The following is a 19,196-nucleotide window of genomic DNA, read 5'->3' on the forward strand; positions in this document are numbered from 1 at the left end:
AAATATGGAACTCAATCATTTGGAGGGGGGCCCACATCATTTGCCATTATAGCATTTCTATTGATATTGATCAAGGTTCAAATCATTATCATATTCAAAATAATGAAACTTTTATGAAGAAAAAATAAACCATGATAATTTAAAATTACATAATAATAATAATAATAATAATGAAATTATTATAATTTTTAGTATTCATAACAATTCTCCTTGTAAAAACGCAAGAGAATTCGGAAAACATAATTAAGAAAAGCAACATTCCCTTGTGACTCCCAGTTCTCTGAAATGAAGAAGCCGTGTATTATAAATGGAGAGCTGCCCATGACTAGCAGATCTCTGTCTTGCTCCGTACACTGAGAAAAGGAAGGGTGATTGTGCTATGGAATGATAGTGGAGTGATACTAGGATAATGATAGGTAAGAGCTGCCTCTACTTGATATTCCCCCCCCCCCCCCCAGTCGGATAAGGCCTATTGAAGTGTGAAAAGAAAATTGGGTAGAATTGGCGCTATACCTTTAAATCAACTATAAATTTCAACTCACAAAGTCCTATAATCATTGGTGCTGTGAAATTGCTGCTGTGTGAAATATTTAAAAGTTATTAAATTATTAATATATACATGCCCTTTGCTAATATAAATTTCAAGTGCACCTTGTGAAAAAAAAATAATAATTTTTTTTATATATATAAATATATATATGTATATATATATATATATATATATATATATATATATATAGATATATATATATATATATATATATATATATATATATATATATATATAAATGTATGTGAATTCCTAAATGTTATAAACCATTAATCAACATTTATAACCCGTGCCAAAAACCAAATGAAAGAATAAAAATAAAAAAAATAAAAAAATTTTTTTTGTAAACACCACCTCTGACGGGGGACCCCAGAATAGGAAATGAGAGGCCGCTCTGTGCAATATCCTTGCACAAAGCAGGTAAGTATAACATGTCTATTATTTTAATAAGAAAAGAAAAAAAAAACGTAATAGCTAAATTTACTATATCCTACCCTTCTCAACTCAACCTTTTCTGATGATTTTTTTTTTCTTCATTTTTTTAAACCATAATATTAAAAAGTTTTTATTATTTTTATTATTTTAGTATTTTTTTTTATTTTTTTTTTAGCGAAGCATTAAACATTATTTAATTTAATTTGTAAATAAATCCTCCATGCTTTGTACCAAATAATATTATAATAATATAATAAAAAAAATTACATTTCAAGGCAGATCACCAATTCTGTACTTATTTATTTATTTATTTTTTTAAAGATTGGCATGAAAATCTGAAGCTGTTTTGCTTGAAGCCTCAGCAAAACTTGCATCCGTTCCAACATTTTTTATGTTCAGATGAGGCATATTATAGCAAATGGTATATAGGCAAAGAACAAATAAAGAATTAATAAGCAAGAAATGATTTGTTAAACTGAGAAGTGCTTTTTCTTACCACTACTTTTTCAAAATTACAAATTAAATATTTAACACGCTAGATGAATGGTTTGGTCCTGTAAAACCCTTTTTTTTATATATAACACCTATTTTTTATAGTTGTCTACACATCAAAGCAAAATGAGGGATAACGGAGGGTAAGTTGCTCATTTCATCTCAGAATCGGAGAGCAAGGGACAGTATACTGGCCCAATCACAGGCTGGAGGTGAATAAGGTTTAATCATTACTTGCAAAAAAGTGGGCTGTGCTGTCTAGAAAGCAGTAAAAAAACAAAAAAAACGGGCTTAATGAGCATCTCAATCTTGAAACACACGATTGAAATTCAAGTATAGGTGATGTTTGTTTCTGTCCAGCCAGTCCTGATTTTTACAGCTTGCTAGGCAGCACCCCACTTTTCTTTACCGCAACTAAGCAATACAGCTTTGACACTTTCAGAATCACTGCCTCTTATTGGATGATGGCTCAGCATATTGAAAAAACAAGATTTAACATCCATAATCCTTATAGGGAACAATTAAGTTGATTGCCAAGACAAACAAAAAAATAAACAAAATGGCACCACCCCAATTTATAATTAGCTTTTATAGTAAGGTACACATGGAAGAACTTTTTTTTTCACTAGCTGGTAGGCAGGCCTGGACTGGCCATAGGGCTCACAGGGCATTGGCCTGGCGGGCCTGGGTTGCCAGGCTGAATGTCCCAGGGTCGTGACCAGGGCTAATGCAGGGTGATGTGCTGTGATGGTATACTATGGGTGCTGAGCGGTGAGGCCGGAGGTGCTGGAGTGATGAGTGGCTGGGCAGTGAAACTGTGAGGCTGAATTGGACCAGGAAGAGAGCGGGCATCACAGCGGGTGTTCGGTGGACATGTTGACTGTCAGTGGTGGAGGAGAGTGTGGATCGTGGATGATGGAGAAGATATCCCCATTGGAGAAGATGAGATCGCAGCTTGAGGAGAGGAGATTGTGGCTGGAGGAGAGGAGATCATGGCTGGAGGAGAGGGGATCAGGGCTGGAGGAGAGGAGATCATGGCTAGAGTAGAGGGGAGATTTAGGCTGCAGGAGAGTGAGTGGGCATTGCAGTGGGAGCCTTGTGGACATCTCTCCTTTGCATTGACATAGAGAAGGTGGGGGAGAAGGCAGCACCTCCAGAGGTAAGTGCAGTAAGAGTTGGAGGGATGCAGAAGACAGCTGTCACCTTCACCAATGCAGAAGCTGCACTGAAGGGAACCAACAAACTTAATTGAAGTGCACTGATAGGCAGAATTGATGGGCACTGAGAGGCACTGATAGGCAGCACTGATGGGCACTGATGGGGCTGCACTGATAATCAGAGCAAGGGGGCATGGTTCCTGTAGCTCTGGGGCTGCTCAGCCTAAAATGCCCAGGTCTATTTTTTGTCCCAGTAAGGGCCCGCTGGTAGGGAATTTGATCAAATTAGCTCTATATATGAGGGATGCAGCAGACAGACAGTTAGTGTTAGGTACCACAGATATTGGGGTGCCTTGACGGGGCTCTGTGGCTTATGCATGCATTTGCAAATGTGTGCAGACTAAACCCCTGTTTTTAACGCATACTGTTAGACAGGTTACTTGGTGATCTGTGGGCTGGTGGTAAGAAAAGCTTGGTTTTAACTCGGTTTATCCTTGGGTTTGTTTGTATCTCTTGCTAGCCTCCCAAGGTTCTTACTGATAGCCAGCTATAGGTGTGAGCGGGTGGCGTCTTTTTGCGTCACTTTAGTGTTTTTTGGTCAGGCATCTCACTGACACCTGTGTTGCCATTGTGCTGGGTGTTCAGTGTGCTCCTGTACCTTTAAGAAGGGGTGGCTCCGCTTCAGTACACCTGCTCTCACCTATCCATCAGAATGCATGTGCCTCCACTGTGGGGACACTTACAAGTTAGTGTTAGGTACCACAGATATTGGGGTGCCCTGACGGGGCTCTGTGGCTTATGCATGCATTTGCAAATGTGTGCAGACTAAACCCCTGTTTTTAACGCATACTGTTAGACAGGTTACTTGGTGGTCTGTGGGCTGGTGGTAAGAAAAGCTTGGTTTTTCCTCGGTTTATCCTTGGGTTTGTTTGTATCTGTGTCTAGAGGCAACAGTGCTGGTCGTGGACACAGTACATCCTCATCAGCATGCTTGTCCTTATTTTCGGCAGCTGGACGTGTTGATCCGCAACATGTCGAAGACGTTGTAGAGTGGATGACCAAGCCATCCTTATCCTCCTCATCTTCTCTCACCCAGGCTCAGGGAACTGGCAAAGCAGCTGCCAACGTGGCCTCTTCCCTCAGCTCAATGGCATCAGTCACTCCTTCCCTAGCCCCACCATGTCCTCCATGAGGAGTCCCCCGATCTGTTTGAGCACAGTGTTGGGTACATGCTCCATGAGGATGCCCAGCGTTTTGAAGGCTCTGATGATGATACCCTACCCAGCTAGAGTAAAGCAGTAACATGAGCCCAGAGAGAGGGGATGCCCAACAAGGACAGCAATCTGGCAGTCATGTTCCCCCAGCTGCAGCTAACTGCCAGGTTTGCTCCAGTGATGAGGAGGGAGGGGATGATGAGGTCACTGACTTTACATGGGTGCCTGATAGGTGAGAGGAGGAGGAGGAGGCACATCTCCAACGAGGCAGGATGCCCTCCAGGGGCCAGCTTAAGGGAATCACACCGACTGCATCACACCGCAGAGCACCGCATGTGTAGGGTGCTGCCTCTGCGTGTTATTCCAAAAGTTCTTTGATGTGGGCTTTTTTGAGACAAGGGCATCAGATCGCACCGCTGCTATTTGCAACATATGCCTCAAGCATATCTTACGTCATGGGGCTTCAAACTATGGCCCTCCAGTTGTTCAGGAACTACAATTCCCATCATGCCTAGTCATGTCTGTGAATGTCAGAGTTTTACAATGCCTCATGGGATGTGTAGTTTCGCAACAGCTGGAGGGCCGTAGTTTGAGGATCCCTGTCTTACGTGGCCAAAACATCAGCTGCTTGGGCACCACATGCTTGACCAGACATATGTCGACCTGCCATGCAGTTCGTTTGTAAACATACCTAAAAGACCCACACCAAAGAACAAAGCGGACCTCTCCTTGCTCCTCATCAGCTGGGATCTCCAACCCTTCTAGACCTTCAGTCCTCTCTGAAACCTGCACTGAGAGGAATGAAGGTGTAGAATTAGGTGTGTCACAGCCAAGTTCTTGCGGGCAATCTGCTATCGGTACACCGACGTCTGATTGTATCAGGCAAATTTCCCTGCCCCAGTTGCTGCACCGTCGAAAGAAGTTCACTCCCAGCCATCCACATGCCCAGCGGTTGAATGCTAGCTTGGCTAAATTGCTAGCACTTCAACTGCTGCCTTTTCAGTTGATAGACCCTGCCCCCTTCCGTGAGTTTGTAGAATGTGCAGTTTCTCAGTGGTGGGTTCCCAAACGCCACTTTTTCACAGGGAAGGCGATTCCGGCTCTCTACCGGCATGTGGAAGGCAATGTCTTGATCTCGCTGGACAGGGCAGTCAGTGGTAAGGCGCATATTACCTCTGACTCATGGTCCAGCAGGCATGGACAGGGAAGTTACCTATCTTTCACGGCACATTGGGTGACTCTTCTGGCAGCTGGGAAGGATGCAGGACAAGGTGCAGCAGTGTTGGAGGTTGTTCCACCACCATGCCTCCAAAATGCTACTACGATTCTGACACACCTCTCTCCTCTAACCCCTCCTCTTCTTCTTCCTCAATGGCCTCTTCCTGTGCTTTGTCCTCGGAACCAGCGGTGCTCCGTAGGCATTCAAGGGGCTACGCAAGTATGCAGTAAAAAAGATGCCCTGCGGTGCTTGCACTGGTGTGCTTGGGGGACAGGAGCCACAGTGGGGCGGATATTCTGTCAGCTCTGCAGGGGCAGGCTGAGAGGTGGTTGACGCCATGGCAGCTTAAGCCAGGAATGGTGGTTTGCGACAATGGCACCAACCTCCTCTCTGCCTTCTGACAGGGACGACTGACCAATGTGCCCTGTGTGGCTCACATCTAGGGATGAGCCAAATACCCCCCGGTTCGGTTCGCACCAGAACCTGCGAACGGACCGAAAATTTGAGTGAACTTTAAACAAATTTTTTTGTTCTGCACATGTCTATGATGTATCCTCTGCAGCATCCTAATTCTTACCGTGCAGTATTCTAATCCTTCTAAGCCTGTAATCTGTGCTTGTTTTGTTGTAAAATCATATGTTCATTTGAATACTGTATTTCAATTATTTCTAGCCCTCTCCTATAAATCTAAATGATCTTGAAGTTTGTAAATTTACTTTTCCAGGGAATGTCTTATTTATTTACTGTATGTACAGAGGGGAAAATAACTATTTGATCTCCAGCAGATTTTTTCCTTTGCCCACTTACAACGAAATGAAGTCTATCATTTTTATTATAGGTGTAATTTAAATCATAGAGACAGAATATCAACCAAACATTAAGAAAAAACACAAAAATGCTATAAATTATGTTGCAGTTCTTTGAGTAAAATAAGTATTTGATTCCCAAGCAAAACGTGACTTACCGGTAGTACTTGGTGGAGAAACCCTTGTTGGCAAGCACAGAGGTCAGACTTTTCTTGTAGTTGGTGACCAGGTTTGCACACATCTCCAGAGGGATTTGGGTCCACTCTTCTTTACAGATCTTCTCTAAATCCTTAAGATTTCTTGGCTGTCTCTTGGCAACTCCAAGTTTCAGCTCTTTCTATGAATTTTCTATAGGATTAAGGTCTGGAGACTGACTAGGCCACTCCATGACCTTAATGTGCATCTTCTTGAGCCACTCCTTTGTTGCCTTGGCAGTATGTTTTGGGTCATTGTCATGCTGAAAGACCCATCCATGACCCATCTTCAGTGTTCTGAAGAAGAAGGTTTTAGCGGAAAACATGGCGGCGGACTGAGGATCTCCAGTGCAGCCCTGAGATGCCAGCCTAGATTATGACCACAAGTAAGAATCCACGATTCAATCATTTTTCAGCTGGTGCCACGAACACTCCACCAGAAAATACAGACAGAGGAATCCCTTAAAGGGACAACACCATATGTCAGGACCTGGGAACTACATACTAAAGGGAAACACCGCCAAAGGATCCTAAAGATCTTTATATACACTGTTACCTTACAGCGGTGAGGTAAGGGGACACCCATCATCAGAATACATGGAACCACGAAGGATATATCCCCCATCACTAGTACCACTGCCCTTCCCATCGCAATATTTTTTCACAAATTATTATGTTGAAGCATTCACACTCTGTGCGATTACAGGAATAATCGCAGCACTTTGCACTTAAAACGGACATTTGTTCAATACACCGGTATTGTCTGTCACAATAATTTTGTGTATACTTGAAGGATTGCCTATGTGCATCACACTAGAGCACCTGCACCTTATGCGATTTTTGTTATCGCAACACGCTGCACTTTGGAATTTATATTTTTAATCTTATCTCTATATTGTTGTTTTTTATATCGTATTTTGTATATTTGCTCTATATTATTTATTAACACTGAAAGTACCATTACTTTAATATGCCGCACAGGCTCACATATATGTTGTGTTTTTACGTATTCAGTTTACCCTAAACTTTATGTTGTACCTCCTAAACTGTGTATTCAGTATATTGCCTTTGTTGATAGGCATATCCCACCATAGTACAGCGCACCACTACCTCCTCTTCTTTAGTTTGCAAAGCAAACCTGCGGGTTTAAAAGCTAACAAGATAATCTATTGCAGGAAACATAAATGTATGAATTCGAGAAACTTAATTTTTCAATTATGCAAAGCATTAGCACAGCCTCATCGTCCACACATTACTTGGAAAGAATAAATTGGAGAGGAGAATGGGATGTGATTAGTTAACCACGTCAATACCGGGCACATTCGCCCCCTTCCTTCCCAGGCCAATTTCCAGCTTTCAGCGCTCTCACACTTTCAATAAGAATTGTGCGGTCGTGCTACACTGTACCCAAATGAAATTTTTATCATTTTGTTCACACAAATAGAGCTTTATTTTGGTGGTATTTATTCACAAATCAGTTTTTTATTTTTTGCGATATAAGCAAAAAAATGAGCGGACATTTAACAAAAAACAATATGTTCTACTTTCTGTTTTAAAAGAAATCCAATAGAATCTAATTTTGGCATAAATTTAAGCCAACATGTATTCTGCTATATGTCTTTGGTACTTTTGGTTCTTTTAGGGACATTGCGTGTTTACTTTGTGTGGGGACACTGGGCAGGTGATCAGTGTATAAAAAGCTGTAAAAAACAGCTCAAACTCACTGATCACTGGCTGGCTTCAGCGATCCGCTCTCCTCTCCTCACTGACAACTTCCGTGTGAGGAGAGGAGAGCTGATCGCCTAGCAAACAGCTCTCTATTTACAACCACACAACCTGTCCACATCCTGGACACAACCATCATGTGATCAGGAGGGCCAATCACAGAGCCCTCCCGCCGATCTGAGATGCGTCGTCCCCGAGTGACAAGAGTGCATCAGGATCGCGCAGCTGCGTGGGCGCACCCGCACGTGACCCCCCTCCTTCTGAGGGACTCTTCTGAACGTCCACTCAGAAGGAGGAAGCACCCACATAACCGTATATGTGCATTGGCCGGGTGGGAGGTGGTAAATAGAAATACGAAAAGGAGATGTAAATCTTCTGGCCCTAAAGCAAAAATGAAACTGCCACTCATCTTAGGCTGGGTTCACACTATTGTGAATTGGATGTGGGCTTCCATGCATCCAATTCTCATGTCCCGTATCCAATTCCCATGTCAGGAGATTGTGACCAGTTCTCTATGGAGCCAGTTCGCACATCTCCAGAGCGGCTCCGATTCAAATTGCACAGAGGTCCTGTGCGTTTTCTGGTCCATTTCAGGTCCGAATTCAGCCAAAAATTCAGACTGAAATCGGACCTGAAATGGTAAACAGGGACGTACCGGAACTCCTGCTGTGACCACTTTGTGCTTCAGTGTGAACCCAGCGGGATCGCGTGCGTGCGTGCGTTCCCAATGCGCTCGTTACACCCAGACATGGCGCATCTTAGATCAGCAGGAGGGCTCTGTGATTGGCCCTTCTGATCACATGATGGACGTGTCCAATCACACATATGTCCGTGAACACCTGCGCACATCTGTATATGATCATCTGCGTACATATGTCCGAGATCACGCAAATCAATTATTATACACTTAACGGGATTTTTTTTTCCAAAAACATGTAGCAGAATACATTTTGGCTTAAATTTATGACAAAATTTGATTTTATTGGATTTCTTTTAAAATAGAATAAAGAAAATAGAATTTTTTTCAAATTTCCGCTCTTTTTTTGCTTTTATCGCCAAAAATAAAAAACGGAGTCATGAATAAACACCACCAAAAGAAAGCTCTATTTGTGCGAACAAAATGTAAAAAAATGTATTTGGGTACAGCATTGCATGACCGCGCAATTCTTATTGAAAGTGCAAGAGCACCGAAAATTGGTCTGGGAAGGAAGGGGGCGAAAGTGGCCTGTATTGATGTGGTTAATGTCACTGCATAAGGCACAAGGATGATGTATTGTAAAAAATAGGATTTTTATATACAGCTTACCTGTAAAATCCTTTTCTTGAGAGTACATCATGGGACACAGGAGCTCATTACATAGTGGGTTATATAAGCACCTCTGGTGATTGGACACTGGTTAACCCTCAATTAAGGAGAATTCCTCCCCTATATAACCCCTCCCATATGGGAGGCACCTCAGTTTTGTAGCAAAGCAATAAGAAACCACGTAAAACCCAAGAGGGGCGGGAGCCCTGTGTCCCGTGATGTACTTCTCAAGAAAAGGATTTTACAGGTAAGCTGTATATAAAAATCCTATTTTCTTGATCATACATCACGGGACACAGGAGCTTCATTACATAGTGGGATGTCCCAAAGCAATGCTCAGTTTGAGGGGAGGGAGACACAGATCATAATTATAGACCGCCATGGGCCGGAGGACCTAAACTGCAGCCTGCAGTACACTGCGCACAAAGGCGATATCCTCTTGCCCTCTGACATCCACCTGATAGAATCTGGTGAATGTGTGGACTGATGATCAAGTTGCAGCCTTACAGATCTGAGCCAGGGAGGCCTGGTGATGCACTGCCCAAGAAGCACTTACAGCCCTAGTTGAATGCGCTTTCACCTGAAAAGGAGGGATCTTCGCCTTTACACTATAGGCCTGAGAAATAACCTGTCTAATCCACCTTGAGAGAGTGGATTTTGATGCCGCTTGACCCTTCCTAGGGCCCTCTGGCAAAATAAATAAGCAATCAGTTTTTCTTATCTGAGCAGTTGCCTGAAGATATATACTGATTGTTCTAACCACATCCAAAGTGTGCAAAGATTCTTCTTCTGCGGACTGTGGATCCAGAAAAAAGGATGGTAGGATTACATCTTGATTCAAATGCAATCCCAAAACCACCTTAGGCAGAAAGGACCTGTTAGGACGCATTGCCACCCGGTCCTTATGAACAATTAGATACGGCTCCTTGCTGGAGAGAGCTGCTAGTTCTGACACTCTCCTAGCCGAGGAAATGGCTACCAAGAAAAACAATTTTTTAGTCAAAAGAACTAATGAAGCCAGATGCAAAGGTTCAAATGGTTGCCCCTGCAAAGCTGAGAGAACCAAGTTCAAATCCCATGGGCATACCGGAGGTTTGACTGGCGGTCTTATCCATATGGCCCCCTGGATGAAAGCCCGCACCAGGGAATGCGATGCAAGTGGCTTCTGGAAAAACACTGACAAGGCCAAAATCTGCACCTTGATAGTGCTTACGGCCAAATTCATTTCTAGGCCTGACTGGAGAAAGGCCAAGATTCTGCTAATGACATACTTTCTAGGATGCAATCCCCTGAGTTCACACCAGGAAACATATGCCTTCCAGATTTTGTAGTAAATAAGCCTGGAGGCCGGCTTTCTGGCATTGACCAGAGTGGAAAGGACTGGCCCTGAAAGGCCACGGTCTCTCAGAATGTGGGTCTCAGCAGCCAAACCGTCAAATTCAGACTGTGTAAAGCAGGATGGTAGATTGAACCCTGTGAGAGATCTGGCCGGAGAGGGAGGATCCATGGCCTGCCTACTGCCAACTTCATGATCTCTGCGTACCAAGGTCGCCTGGGCCAAGCCGGGGCTACCAAAAGGACCAACTTTGTTTCCCTTTTGACTCTTCCCAGGAACCGCGACAGAAGCAGGCACGGGGGGAAGGCATAAATCAAATTGTACTGATCCCAGGGAACTGTCAGAGCATCCGACCCCTGAGCAAGTGCATCTCTTGTGCTTGACATGAATTTTTCCAGCTTTCTGTTGAACCTGGACGCAAACAGATCTACGTCTGGAGTACCCCACCTGCGACATATGTTTCGAAACACGTCGGGGTGCAGAGCCCATTCTCCTGCGCACAACTGCTGGCGGCTCAGAAAATCCGCCTGCCAATTTTCCACTCCTGGAATGAAGACTGCAGAAAGGCATGGAACATGCCTTTTTGCCCAGACAAGTATGCGATTCACCTCTTTTTGTGCAACCAGACTCCTGGTACCGCCCTGGTGATTGATATAGGCAACTGCTGTGGCATTGTCGGACTGAACCCGAACAAGGAGACCCCGTAGTCTGAAAGACCAGTTTATGAGAGCCATATAAACTGCCCGAATCTCCAAGACATTTATGGGCAATAGCTTCTCGATCGCAGACCATTTCCCCTGCAAGCACGTCTCCTCCAACACTGCTCCCCAGCCTGTCAGGCTGGCATCTGTCATAATAATCTTCCATGGAAGAGGAAGAAAAGTTTTGCCTTTCAGCAAATTCTTGGTTTGTAACCACCACACGAGACTCTTGCGTGTCCCTGGGGATAGACGCATAGGAAGATCCAAGGACTGGGGCTTCCTGTTCCAAACCGCAAGGATGCATCTTTGCAGAGGCCTTGAGTGGAACTGGGCGAATGGAACGGCCTCGAAGGAGGTGACCATTTTCCCTAACAGTCTCATGCACAGCCGAATGGGGGAAGATCTTCTGCCCAGAATTAGGCACACCAGATCCCCAATGGCCAAGGCTTTTGGCCTGGGTAGAAACACCTTGCCCTGAGTGGTGTCAATGACCATACCCAGGTATTCCAACCTGGTAGCAGGCTGTAGGGACGACCTTTCTAGGTTTATAATCCAACCTAGGCGCTGCAGGTGTTCTAGCGTTCTGGTAACACTGTGGTTCAGGAGCGCTACTGTTTTCTCTACCGCGAACCTTAGATACTTTTGGTGTGCGGAAAAAATTGGCACATGGAGATATGCATCCTTGATGTCTATTGATGCCATAAACTCTCCCCCTTGCAGGGAGGAGACCACAGTGCGAATTGACTGCATTCGGAAGGACCGGATGCGTAAAAACCGGTTCAGATTCTTCAGATCCAGGATAGGTCTGACATCTCCATTTGGCTTTGGAACGGTGAAGAGAATCGAGTAAAACCCGGAACCTGTTCTTTTGGGTCCACTTCTACTATCACCCCCTAGGATAGTAAGTGATCTAAGGCCAGAAATAGCGGTCTTTGCTTTACTGGGTCCCTGGGGATCCTTGACCTTAGAAAGCGAGAAGGTGGAATCTCCTGAAACTCTAGCTTGTAGCCCAGAGATACCGAAGAGACCACCCACTTGTCCCGGATCTCTTCCCGCCAGGCTCCTGCAAATTGCAGGAGCCTTCCCCCCATTCGGCCGAGCGGGGGCGCCCCTTCACAAGGAAGCTTTTGGGCTCTGCTTGGCAGGCTTTCGCCCCCAAGGCCTTGAGCCTTTCCTGTAGAGGGAGGTTGCTTAGAGCTTGATGCTCTGGGAGAGAGAGAATGCCCAAATGATGGACGTTTGCTCCTTTTGATTGGAAGGAGAGTAGATTTACCCCCTGAAATTTTTTGGACGAATTTGTCAAATTCTTCTCCAAACAATCGTTCCCCTTTAAACGGGAATCCAATCAAATGCTTCTTGCATGACAGCTCAGCTGCCCAATTTTTTAACCATAGGGCCCTTCGCATGTGTACCAACAGGAGAGACAAACGAGATGCTTGTTGGACAGAATCAAAAATCACATCAATCATGAAACACAGAATTTGAGGAATTTCTGCATAATTCTCCACTTCCTCACTGGGAAGGAGGCCAAGCATCTGCTTAACCTGTTCCTTGAGGAACTGACACAACCCCACAGCTGCGACTGTAGGTTGCACTACAGCGCCAGTCATGGAAAAGGAGGCTTTCAACAATGTTTCCAGCTTCTTATCAGTTGGATCTTTAAATACCTGAGCATTATCCAAAGGACAGGTCAGGTTTCTATTCACACAAGAAACAGCCGCATCGACAGATGGGACCCCCCATTTCTTGGTGAAACTTTCCTCCAGAGGATAAAGCATAGAAAACCTTTTAGGAGGAGCAAACAGTTTATCAGGATGTTCCCAATCCTCATACAACAATTTATCCATTAAGGGATGAATTGGAAAGGAAAAGGCAGTCTGTGGGATTTTCCTGACTCCCAGGGAAGAAACAGAGGACGTAGCGACTTCAGCAGCAGGCATTCTGAATGTGGTACGCACCAATTCAGTATAATACTGCACCTGTTTTCTGAGCGCTTGGGAGGAGGGGAATCTCTCCTCTTCCTCTGATTCATCCGACTGCTCAATATCCCTGTCCCAAGATAGGGATCTCTCCTCATTGTCAGAAGTGTCATCTGAAAGAGGAATCTCAGCAGAGGGAGGGGATCTACTCCTTTTTCTGCTATCTTTCAGGGAAGCTGAAATAAAATTCATGATTCTCCCTTCAAAACCCTCTAATGTAGCCCTAAGGGAGTCCTCACTGACATAAACCGGGGCTGAAACATTAGGAGAGGCTGCAAAACCTGACAGGGGCACTGACTCATCCTGTGACGCTGGCTCCAGTCTTGCAGGGGGGGATGGTAACCTACAGGCATTTATAGAACCCCTAGACCTAGGCGGTGATTTACCAGTGCCCTTGTTACCTCCCCCTGAGACCCTCTTAAGAGGAGACATAGTCCTAAGCTACAAAGCAGAGGTACTAGTACAAAGTGCAATCACTGTTGTGCTCAAAGTCTCACAATAAATATATATGCTTAAACTGCACAACCTGATGCTGAGAAGGTGTCTTAGGTTTGCCTGGTTCCAATCACTTAGGATGCTTACTGCCCACAGCTCCTGTGTCTCCACTGACAGCCCCCTGGCGCTCTGGGCTTTTTAAAACTGCCGCCTGGCGCCTGCACAGTACAGCGCCGTGCGCACCGACGTGCTCGGCTCGCAACCACACTCCCCCCATCCACTAGCACGGGAGCGTGCTCGGCGCGTGTGCATGAGGACCGCCGGTCATCCAGGGGGGAAGGGGATCGTCATCGGAGCTGCGTGGGACCCCCAGACTACGTGGGACCCCTGTATTACCTTCATTGTGGCAGAGATTGCAGTGGAGACGTGAGTCATCTGGGAGAACCAGGCTTCATTGAGCGTGTGTATCTGAAAGGCATGTAAGTATGTATCAGGCTGCTCTTACTCCCTCTAGTGGTGGAAACCAGGTAAGACATACAACTACTCAATGAAGAAATCCATAATATATATTTATATAGGATTAACTTCCCTTACCTGTCCTCGCCGCAGGAATTTCTGAAAACAGACAGATTCCAGCCTTCACCCATCACGGCGGGCAGAGTTGTGCCAACCTTCAGGTTTTTTTGGGGTTCCTTCTCAGAGGAACCTCCTACCTGGACCTTTTAAAAGACTCTGCCAGAAACTTTCGTGCCACTATGTAAATAGTACACCAAGTCTGGTTTTCCCAGAGCCCAGTCTTCCAATAGGAGAGGACTTACAGGCCAAACCTTGTTTCTTCGGATGACGAGGCCCGGGTACCATACCATCTTGGGAGTCAAAATATCGGCCCGAGATATGGATCCGGTTTGTTGTAGCCCTTAGGCCCCCGCAGGGACCTGCACAGAGCTTTCTTCATAGCACATGTTTTACGTGACCAACCACCATAGACACTGGCAAAAAAACTGAGGTGCCTCCCATATGGGAGGGGTTATATAGGGGAGGAATTCTCCTTAATTGAGAGTTAACCAGTGTCCAATCACCAGAGGTGCCTATATAACCCACTATGTAATGAAGCTCCTGTGTCCCGTGATGTATGATCAAGAAATATAGATACAAATGTGGATAGATTTTTTGATTGCTGAAAGACAGATTGTTTCCCAAGTGTTTAATGCATTTTAAAAGAGCAAAAAAAATGATGTAAAATACTGTACCCAATGTCAATTTCCAGGAATGGCATAACAGAGAAATCTGCAAATACAACAAGTAGAATTTTGGATTATGTGAATTTGGTATCATCACAAAGAACATTTTAGTGATGGATACAGTAAATCTTACATCCGGCTTTATTCTTCTGGCCTTCTCAGACCTTCACTACTACCATGCTGTTCTCTTCTCCAGCCTTCTGGTCATATACGCCCTCACATGGACTGCTAACTTACTTTTAATAAGTTCTATTATACTTTCTCCACAGTTGCACACACCAATGTACTTTTTCTTAGGGAACCTGTCGGTAGTGGACATCTGTTTCTCTACAGTGACGGTTCCCAAGCTTCTGTCCTGCATTCTTCGAGGAGGAACCTCCATCTCCTTCCTTGGCTGTTTCCTGCAGATGTACTTCTTTGTGCTTCTGGGCGCCAATGAAAGTCTTCTCTTGTCAGTCATGGCATTTGATCGATATTTGGCTGTTTGTATGCCCTTACGATACGTATCATTGATGAATGATAGAGTTATGAACATGATGAATATCAGTTGTTGGATGGCATCATCTCTGAATTCATTATTGCACACTTATATTCTGTCACAATTAAAATACTGTGAGGACCGACTAGTCCACCACTTCTTCTGTGATGTGACATCGCTCCTCAAACTGTCCTGCTCCAGTACCAACCTAGCTGAGCTCCTAATATACACCGAAGGTTCTGTGCCTATTATTATTATTCCGTTCCTTTTGATACTTATTTCCTATGTGAGCATTGCAAAGTCTATAATAAGAATAAAGACCAGCAGTAGCCGAAGCAAAGCCTTTTCCTCCTGTTCTTCTCATCTCATGGTCATATGCTTGTTCTATGGCACCGTAATATTCATTTACATCCGCCCATCATCAGACTACTCCTCCCAGTATGATCGCATTGTTAGCATGGCTTACACCATCATTACTCCTATGTTAAATGCTTTTATTTACAGCCTAAGGAACCAAGATGTAAAACAGGCTATGAAGAAACTCATCATGCAAGGCTTTTCTCTTAGCTAAGTTGAAAAAAAATGTCTGTTCATGTTCTCTGATACTGAGTAGAATTTGTATCACTTATGTACACATGATCAGAATTTTGGTCGGAAAAAGCTCTGATGGTTTTTCCCTACAGAATTCCGATGGGATTTCGATCAAGCTGTCTTGCTTACACACCATCAGGGCCGTTTTTAAGGCAGGGCAAAGGGGGCAGCTGCCCTGGGTCCTGTCATTGTTGTGGGGCCCAAAGCAGCTGCCTCATACTTGCCAACTATCCTGGTTTAAATTCCCTTGAGGTTTTAATCCTGTGCTGTGTCCCAATATTTCAGTGTGAAGTGCTGCTACTAATGCTGCCCAGCTCTGCCCTATTGTTGTGTACAGATGACTCAGCTGCAGACCCTGTGTTTACATGTAAATTACCAGCACTCATATGAAAATAGCTATATATTGTGGACCTATACCAGTCCTTAAGGAATAGCAGACTGTAAGGACCTTTGTGGAACTAGTAGGTTGTGAATGATTAGCAGACTGTACCTCAGTCCCTATACTGATAAAGGACTGCTGCAGTATAGGGCAGCAGTCAACAGTAGTGCACCTCAACCCTATATATTGTGGACCTATACCAGTCCTTAAGGAATAGCAGACTGTACTTCACCCAACCCTATGTACTATAGTACCCTAGACCTTACCAGTCCTTATAAGGAACTTTGTGGAACTAGTAGGTTGTGAATGATTAGCAGACTGTACCTCAGTCCCTATACTGATAAAGGACTGCTGCAGTATAGGGCAGCAGTGAGCAGTAGTGCACCTCAACCCTATATATTGTGGACCTATACCAGTCCTTAAGGAATAGCAGACTGTACCTCACTCAACCCTATGTACTGTAGTACCCTAGACCTTACCAGTCCTTATAAGGACCTTTGTGGAACTAGTAGGTTGTGAATGATTAGCAGACTGTACCTCAGTCCCTATACTGATAAAGGACTGCTGCAGTATAGGGCAGCAGTCAGCAGTAGTGCACCTCAACCCTATATATTGTGGACCTATACCAGTCCTTAAGGAATAGCAGACTGTACCTCACCCAACCCTATGTACTGTAGTACCCTAGACCTTACCAGTCCTTATAAGGACCTTTGTGGAACTAGTAAGTTGTGAATGATTAGCAGACTGTACCTCAGTCCCTATACTGATAAAGGACTGCTGCAGCAGTAGGGCAGCAGTCAGCAGTAGTGCACCTCAACCCAATATTGCCAATTTTGCCAATTTAGGGGAGGGGTTAATTGTTCACAGGTGTATAAAAGGTAGTTATACAAACTCCTCCAGGAGCTTGCTCCCTGATGGTGGCTTGCATGTGGATTTTGTGAACACAAGTGGATTTTTTGAACTAAAGTGGAGAGTTAATAACCAGGAGTTAAGACAGGAGTTAAGACAGGAGTCTCTAACCTCTATCCTACCTCCATCCTCCCCTCCATTTTAAAGATCCCACTGCAAGGGGCAACCAGACAGCTCTCCGGAAACGTCAGGCTGACAGCAAGCCAGATTCACCGGAACCAGAGTGTTTAACGGGGACCACCGCAGCCAGGTAAGCTTGCACCTCCATCCCCCCCGTGATTGTTCCAGGGACTCCGTCCGACCGCCTACGGGGGTCAGGAAGGAATTTTTGCCCCACTGGTGCGTTTGGCTGCTACTGTCAGGGGGTTTTTCGCCTTCCTCTGGAACAATCAGGAACAACCGTAGGTTAGCATACCCCTACCTCCGACCTCCATTCCATTTTTCACACTATCCTAGGACGACTATTCCAGATCACAGCCAGACTTCTTTTCTGAGCGGAGACCTTCACCACCTTAAGTAAAGGTAGCCGGAACAGCCAGCTACCGAATACAACAACTCCTTCCGCATCCATATAGGCATCCCCTGATCAACTTGCACGCTAATAGCCTCAAGCACGGCGGCAAGTCTGATACCTAGCCCCTCCTCAGGATCAATACCCTGATCAGGATCATCATCTTAGGCCCATAGTACCATCAACAGCATCCACAAACCATGTGCTACTTCAAATACTCAGCTGAAGTTCTGCACAGACTAAGGAACATCAACACCACATTGCCATCTTCCATACAAAAAATACTTCAAAGAGAACAACTATTAAAAACCGGACGACAAGCAGCTCCCAACCACAGGAAGACATCTACTCGACCACTACAATTAGATTGCGCCTTGATTAACGCCAGGTCTGCAGTCAAACATAGACTGGAAGTACACGACTTCATCATCGAGAACAATGTAGACTGCCTCTTCATCACCGAAAGCTGGTTAACCTCTGACTGCAACACCATCCTCACCGAATTGGTGCCGGAAAACTACAGGATCCTAACTGAACACCGGATAGGGAAAAAAGGAGGAGGCCTAGCAGTGATCTTTAAAGGTCACCTGGATCTCACTAAACCATCATCTCAGAACCCAGTGTCTTTTATGGAAACCCTGACGCTACATCTTCAACCAACACCCCATGACACCACTCATATTCTACTGTGCTACAGACCACCGGGACCAAAGTCCAATCTTCTTTCACCCCTCACGGAATCCTTTGCAATGCACACCCTAAAATTCAAAAATTTCCTGGCACTCTGAGATTTCAACCTTTGGGCAAATGAGCCTAAAGACCCCGTTGCGACTGCCTGCATCAATTAACTAGAAGAACTGGGTCTCCAGCAACTGATAAAGACTCCCACGCATGGGTCAGGACACACCCTGGACCTCATTTTCAAACAGAACATTGACGTCAACATACTCGACAACATAACTCTGCCATGGACGGATCACCACGCCATCAAATTCAAAATAGCTACCAACATCACCAACGAAAAACGGAAACCTGTAACAACAACGCACTGGACCAGATCGCATAAAAAACTGTACTCCAAATCCTTCAAATCCACTCTGTCCAACAAGATAACTACAATAACCTTAAACCACTCTACGGAGGAAACACTCAACTCCCTGAACAGGGCATTGCTGCAATCAGAAGACTCGGTAGCACCAAAACGCAGGGCTCTCATCAGGAAGAAAAACTCTGGATGATTTATTAGCTCTCTCGCCGTGCTAAAGCAAGAACGCAGAAGAGCGGAAAGAACATGGAGAAGAAATACCACAGAGGAAAACCACTTTAACTACAAAGGTCTCACAGAGAATTATCGGAAAGCAATCTTCAAAGCCAAAAAGGACCACTTCTCATATACAATCTCAACGGCCGCAAACCAACCACGGGAACTGTTTAAACTGGTTAATCAATCAATGAATCCGGTGTGCCTAGATCCCCCAGAAAGCGAATCCCAGGATTACTGTGACAAACTGTCGGATTTTTTCATCGATAAAGTCAAA

The 19,196-nt window shown here is 44.8% G+C and overlaps 1 protein-coding gene across 1 annotated transcript; it reads left to right on the plus strand.

Moving 5' to 3' along the window:
* The first annotated feature begins 331 nt into the window (after positions 1-331).
* On the plus strand, positions 332-15,839 carry LOC143926881 (olfactory receptor 1f45-like). Its single transcript, XM_077450921.1, has 2 exons — positions 332-416; positions 14,817-15,839. Exon 2 carries the CDS (start codon positions 14,904-14,906, stop codon positions 15,837-15,839), a length of 936 nt encoding a protein of 311 aa, XP_077307047.1. The 5' UTR covers positions 332-416; positions 14,817-14,903.
* The last annotated feature ends 3,357 nt before the right edge of the window (positions 15,840-19,196 follow it).

The sequence above is a fragment of the Lithobates pipiens genome, unplaced genomic scaffold (assembly GCF_037356315.1).
Source record: "Lithobates pipiens isolate NorthernLeopardFrog02 unplaced genomic scaffold, aLitPip1_a1.2 Scaffold_23, whole genome shotgun sequence".
In the NCBI taxonomy this organism is placed as follows: domain Eukaryota; kingdom Metazoa; phylum Chordata; class Amphibia; order Anura; family Ranidae; genus Lithobates; species Lithobates pipiens.